The sequence below is a fragment of the Argentina anserina genome, chromosome 4 (assembly GCF_933775445.1).
Source record: "Argentina anserina chromosome 4, drPotAnse1.1, whole genome shotgun sequence".
Classification (NCBI taxonomy): Eukaryota; Viridiplantae; Streptophyta; class Magnoliopsida; order Rosales; family Rosaceae; genus Argentina; species Argentina anserina.
In genome coordinates this window covers 5,186,557-5,193,156 of record NC_065875.1, presented here as the reverse complement: position 1 = coordinate 5,193,156, position 6,600 = coordinate 5,186,557, and the positions used below count along the sequence as shown (strand labels likewise).

The 6,600-nt window shown below is 39.9% G+C and overlaps 1 protein-coding gene across 1 annotated transcript; it reads right to left on the bottom strand.

Moving 5' to 3' along the window:
- Positions 1-3,343, bottom strand: LOC126791933 (auxin efflux carrier component 2). Its single transcript, XM_050518436.1, has 6 exons — positions 2,049-3,343; positions 1,435-1,717; positions 1,140-1,225; positions 876-1,033; positions 360-436; positions 1-270 (listed from the first exon to the last, which is right to left on the bottom strand). Exons 1-6 carry the CDS (start codon positions 3,316-3,318, stop codon positions 204-206), a joined length of 1,941 nt encoding a protein of 646 aa, XP_050374393.1. The 5' UTR covers positions 3,319-3,343; the 3' UTR covers positions 1-203.
- Positions 3,344-6,600: the final 3,257 nt, after the last annotated feature.

The window sequence follows — 6,600 nt, the reverse complement described above, 5'->3', positions numbered from 1 at the left end:
TGGCACTTATGCAGTGAATCATGTGTTATGATTTTTCCTTTCTTTCTTTTATGTGCTCGACACTGAATCCGATGGCTTGCATGCATGCATATGATTTCCTGCTCAATATATCTTCAATATCATTCACACCTCCACCTAAGCCTGACTTGGATATACAGCTATTATATTGCATTGCTTTCTTCTGCCTTCAATTTTGCCAGAAACTAGACCCCGAGAAGAATATAGTAGAGTATTGTTATAGGCAATGCGATCAGCATTCCAAAAATGACCCTGCAATAATTTGCAAACACCATACTACAAGTTAGAGCATTTCTAGCTATTTCATGGATTTTTGTTCTGAAATATAAACATGCACTTACGCAGTGCTAAGTATGTCTGGGTGCACATTGTATTCTTTAGCAAATACAAACGGAACAATCCCTTGAGGAAGAGCAGCCTACATGTGATCAGTGAATTAGGGTTAGAACAATTGAGATAGAATAAAATAATTAAGGAAGAGTTTTCTTAGGTACCCACTGGTACCCACATTTACAAATATGATTACAAATTTGTTGTTATTGTGGTATACAAAATAATTATTTATATAATTGTAGTTCTACTAATGATAAATACTTCACTTACAACATTTTATAAGTTGTTAAATAAATTGTTGTAATGATGGTAATTTTATTCAATTATATGTAAATGTGTAAAATGAATGTGATAATTTTATTGTCAATATTGTAATTTAGTGCAATTAAATTATTGTCAGTGTTGTAATTTTCTACAATCAGTTATAAATGTTTGTATGGTATACGTTTATGTACCATAGACGACCCCAATAAAGGAAATACAGTAAACCTGTATGGTATAATTTGAAGATTGACTTGATTAACCTGAACAATTGCAACATGCAATAGAACTCCACGAAGACCAACAGCTATGGAGCATGCAGCAATCACTGCCGGGCCAGTCAAAAATCTAACAGCCATTGCAAAGGTTGCTACTGATTTTCCACAAGCTATGATCTTTGGTTGTAAAGCCATGAATAAACCTGAAAATAAAAAATATTATATAATTAAATAAATTGATGAACACAAGGTTTGCATTTTCTATATTATAGAGTTTAGGAGGTCAATAAGTCAATAGAAGATGCATACCTAGGCTGAACATAGCCATTCCCAAGCCAGCATCAGATAATATTGATATGGATCCACTTATAATTTTCGGCATTTTGATATGCCACCTGGATAGTACGTAGAAATATAAATCAGTATGAAATGAGGTCGTTGAGGTAACGCTAGCTGAGGCTGCAAAATATATTTATTCAACTTTTGTACCATATCTATCAATAATACCATGCCGTTCATGTAAGTAAGACGACTTCTTTTGACCAATCTTTGTGAAATGCGATTTGGAACTATAAGAGTAACAAAATAAGGAAGCGAGATGTACTTGTATGATACGAGAGACCATGCAACACCAAGAAGACTGGAGTAGGTGTTGGGATTTCTAATGAGCTTCCTCCAAACCATGATGAGTATAAGCCTAGTCATGACACTTGCAGGAGGCATTTGTTGCTTCTTTGCCTCACCACCGTCTTCCATGTCCATCTTCTTCTGACAGCTACTATATGGAGATGTACTTGCCGGAAATTTTGTTCCTTCTTCAATTTCAAGGTCCCCATCTCCATTTATTTTCCTTCCAGGACTCATATTCTGAATTAATTCATGCATCCCTGGACATTTCAAGAGACATTAATTGTAATTTCAATAATATTATATGAATATACTAATTAACATACACAAGAAGTGTTGTGAGAACATTATTTGTCGACCAAATTTGATTGACTCAACCTTGGAATTATTAGTGCAGTGTATATTTTAAAAACACTACCAAACAGATCGATCCCGTGATGAAAATTGATAATTTGTATTCTTTTGAATTGTAAAAATGAGATTTGATTTCAACTTTAAACTTGAAATTGTTGGAGTCAGAACTTGCGTAGCAAATCACTAAATAACAAATATGGTTTTGGGTTGAGATCACAAGGAACATTATTTGCTCACCTTTTGAACCTGCAATTGGATGATCATGTTGTGAAGGCTTTGGATCAATGCCCGCAAAATCCGTAGAGGCAGCTCGGTTAATTGCATGTTTAAGGTTTCCCTCGGAAACCGGCGAAGCAGTCGAGCTCCAAACAAACATATGAAGCTCCTTATTAGGCACTGCACCACCACTACCACTACTTGCACTGGCAACGGCTCCGCCGCTGTCCTTCTTCTTTGGACCGCCACTGGTAGACCCCGAAAACATGGGATTCGGAGGCGGATAGGAAGACATGGTCCCGGCATTGAACAGCTCACCGCTCATGCTCCTGGCTCCTCTCTTCTTGTTGCTTATTTTCATCATCTCCTCATCAAAATTCGAAGTCCTCGGGGTCACGCCTTTCGATGACTGAACGGAGTAAACATCGCCGAACCCCCCTTGGAAGCTGTTGGTGTAACCGTGTTTAGGGCTCGGTGCCTTGCTGGCGTTGAACATAGCGTAGAAGTCAGTCTGGTTGAAGCTGGACGCCCTCGGCGTTGGTTCACGGGACGACTGAACCGAGTAAATTTCAACGCCGGTCAGGTTTGAAGCCCTAGGAGTCATGCCCGAGTTCAAGGAGTTCAACCCGTGCGACTTGAACGATGACACCATCGAGGACGCCGTCGATCTTTTCACCACCACGTGTAACTTCCCATCGTCTCCAATCTCGGCATCCGTCTGCAAAGGTTCACGTCCGTTGAGCGAAACAACATCGGAGTCCACACGAAATGAAGTGATGGACCCGGCGGTTTCGGGGAACTGCTCTGAAATCAAAAGTCTAGCTCCTCGGTACTCGAACATGAAGAGCATGAGAGTGTACCAGATGACACTTTGAAGAACCACGATTTGAACCATGAGACCGCCCGAAAAGTCACCGTACATGGCCTTCAAGAGAGGAATGCCCATAACGAGAGTGTTGGGGAGAGTGGAGAGGGAGAAGAGAGTGATCATCCACTCGAGGTTGCCGCGCTTGGAGAAGGTCTGCCATAGGAATAGAGCCACAAGAATCACCACCTTCTGCAGTGAGTCCGCCGCGATGAACTGGTAGTCCATGGCGTAGGGATCGTTAGAAGAAATGAAGTGAAAGGAAAGTAAAGGAACGGCAAAAACTGCAACGAATCGATTGATGCCGGAGCACTGGTCCGGGGTGAAGATCTTCCACCACCGGACCGAGCCGTAGGCCAATATCATGGCCACATAAAGCGGCACAATGCTCGCTAGGACCTCGTAAATATCCTTTCCGGTGATCATGGTTCACTTTCTTGAGTATTTTGAAGATGAGAAAGAAGAGAGGGAGGTGGAGAGGAGGAGTAAAAGGGTCGTTTGTCTTCTCTTATAGAGAACTCTCTGTGTTTTTGGAGCTTAAGCAACTCGACAACAAACAAAGAACAAAATGATATTTTAACTCAGAACTTGTCTAGTGTCTGTGAAATGCAGAAAAGAACGGTGGGAGTGGCAGATTATTCTGACCCGCAAACAATAAACAGGAGTAGTTTTACATGTAAATTATTTCAAACTCTTAATTCTAAGTTGATATAAACATTGATTATTGACAAGGAGGATTAGGTTTTAGGCTAAATGTGAGTGGATGGGTTGGATTCTTGAGGGGTTTGAGTGTGTAAGTGTGTTGATCGAAGAAGAGATGAGGCTTGGCAAGCGCCACTGTAGTCGTTGAGGCACATGTTCTGAGCAATTTACAGTGATCCGCGGTAGCAGCAAGGAGCCTGTCCCCGGCCATTTACTATTGATTTTTGCATATTAAACCATGAGTAAGCAAGATCTCCCAGATAATGAAAAAACAAAATTAAATGTTGAGAAAGATAGAATCAAATTAAACCGAGCAGTCCTCACATTTTTTTTCTTTAGTCCCCTCACATAAACAGTACAATATTTTAAGCCACAATAAAAAGTGAAATTGTCGAGGGAAATGGCACTGAGCGCGAGAATTATGGTCACAGCAGGTAATAAGGACACGTGTCTGCAGGTGGTTGGTCCAGTTACATCAGTAAAAATTCAGTAATTGTTTTGTGCGCGTGGGATTTGGATTGTTTTTGATCTAAAGCCTTCCGCCAAGGCCACCATTCATCCATTCCCAGTAAATCTCAAACCCGCAAAAAACAAAAATCCAACCTTTTCTCCTCATTCTCACCACCGCCACCTACTCCGGCTCACCACTGTACCCACCGTAACCCTCAAACCCTTCCTTCCTCTTCCTCCCACTCCCACCACCATAGCCACCGCCAATGTCATCCTCATACTCCTCATGAAAAGTCCCTCCCATACGGCATACTCTTCTACGATTACGATGAAATCGAAGGTTTGGTTGACTAGGATATCAAGGTACAAAGCCAAGCTTACCGAAAGGAATTCAAAGAAGCTTACCGGAGACCCAATTTCGACAGAAATCCTTTGATTCTTCAACATTACCTCAAATTCGATTTGGGAAAAACACGGCTCAAATACCTCATGCAAGGTATGGGTATTGAAGATGAGAAGGAGAGGAAGAAGAAGGAGGTGATGCGCCAGCCCCATTTGGTTGGACGGTGGGGCGGTGCGGCGCAGCATGGCGGAGCGCAGTCTCGGTGTTAGTGCAAGAGGTTGTCCATGAAGAGAGAGAAACTCCTTTGTTAAATACATAATGTCTTAGGCCAGCAATATGGGCCAGAGTTGTTGGGTTTTAGAAAAGGGCTTAGGGCTTTCTTTAAAGCCTAAAAAGTAAAACCAATACCGAATCTGAAAAATATTTTTTTAATAAGTAAAACTTACATTAAGGGATACTTCGATAATTGACAATTTTTGTTTGAGTACGGTCTATCGATACCGGCCAATGTGATAAGTATATTTTTTAGAGTTTTCTATCCAAAATTCGTCGATTTTAGATATCGTTTGACCGTTAATTTCACGAGTCAACACAAAAACACGTGTTTTTACTTAACGGAAACCCTTTGACCGGAGCCTTTCAAAATTCCTTTTTTTAATTCAACTTCACACTCGTCCGGTAATATTACTTGGTTGTGAATATGTAAGCCACATTCGGCCATCGGCCCCCGGTGATAGGTCTTTCCACATGGCATATTACAAGCGTTTTAGGTTGACCGGACAAACCGACGATCAGACAATCCCAAAATTCGATAATTTTTTTACCATATGCATAATTAAATGTAATGATCACATCGTGTAGTGTCGATTGAGCAGACATTTTCATCATATAGTCTCTTAATAATGTTACAAGTGTCACTCAAGTGTAGTATAAAAGTTGTATATATTAGTGACCAATTTGGTGATCGACAACCTAAATAGTGAATACGGTCGATCGACACTGGCTGATATGATTATCATATTTATTAGGGTTCCCTATCAAAATTTCATTGATTTTAGACCTCGTTTGACTGTTAATTTCACGAGTCAATAGAAAAACGCACGTTTTTACTAAATGGAAACCCTTTGACCGGAGCCTTCCGAAATTTATTTTTTCGATTCGACCACACACACTCGTCCGGTAATATTATGTGGTTGTGAACATGTAAGCCACATTTAGCCATCGGCCCCTGGTCATAGGTCAACCCATAGAGCATATTATTAGCGTTTTAGGTTGATCGAACAAACCGGCGGTCAGACAAGCCCAAAATTCGATAATTTTTTTACCATATGCATAATTATATGTAACGATCACATTATGTGGTTTCAATTGAGCACGAGGCATTTTCATCATATAGTCTCTTCATAATGTTACAAGTGTAACTCAAGTGTAGTATAAAAGTTGTACTATATTAGTGACCACTTCAGTGATCGATAACCTAAATAATGAATACGGTTGATAGACACCGGCCGATATGATCATCATATTTATTAGAGTTCCCTGTCAATATTTCATCAATTTTAGACCTCATTTGACTGTTAATTTCACGAGTCAACACAAAAACATGTGTTTTTACTATACGGAAACCCTTTGACAGGAGCCTTCCGAAATTCCTTTTTTCGATTCGACCACACACTCGTTCAGTAATATTACGTGGTTTTGAACATGTAAGTCACATTCGGCCATCGGCCCCTAGTAATAGGCCTACCAATAGGGCATATTATTAGTGTTTTAGGTCGACCAGACAAACCGACGGTCAAACAAGCCTAAAATTCGATAATTTTTTGACCATATGCGTAATTATATGTAACGATCACACCGTGTGGTGTCAATTCAGCATTAGACATTTCCATCATATAGTCGCTTCATAATGTTACAAGTGTAAGAAATGTGCAGTAGCTTTATAATTCGACAGTAGTAATTTTATAGTTCCATGGTAGTAGCTTTGTGCCTGACTGGTAGTAGCTTTGATATTCTTTCGTAGTAGCTTTATAACATGTTAGTAGTAGCTATTGTATTTTTTGGTGGTATATTTTCATGAGTGAACGAAATGTGACAAGATTTTAAGGCGGAATTTGTGTTGACAGCGTTGACCAAGGCCTAAACTATAACCAAATCGTCCAATTTTTAAAACACAGGACACAGTACTTCCATATAGTAATATGAATAAAAAA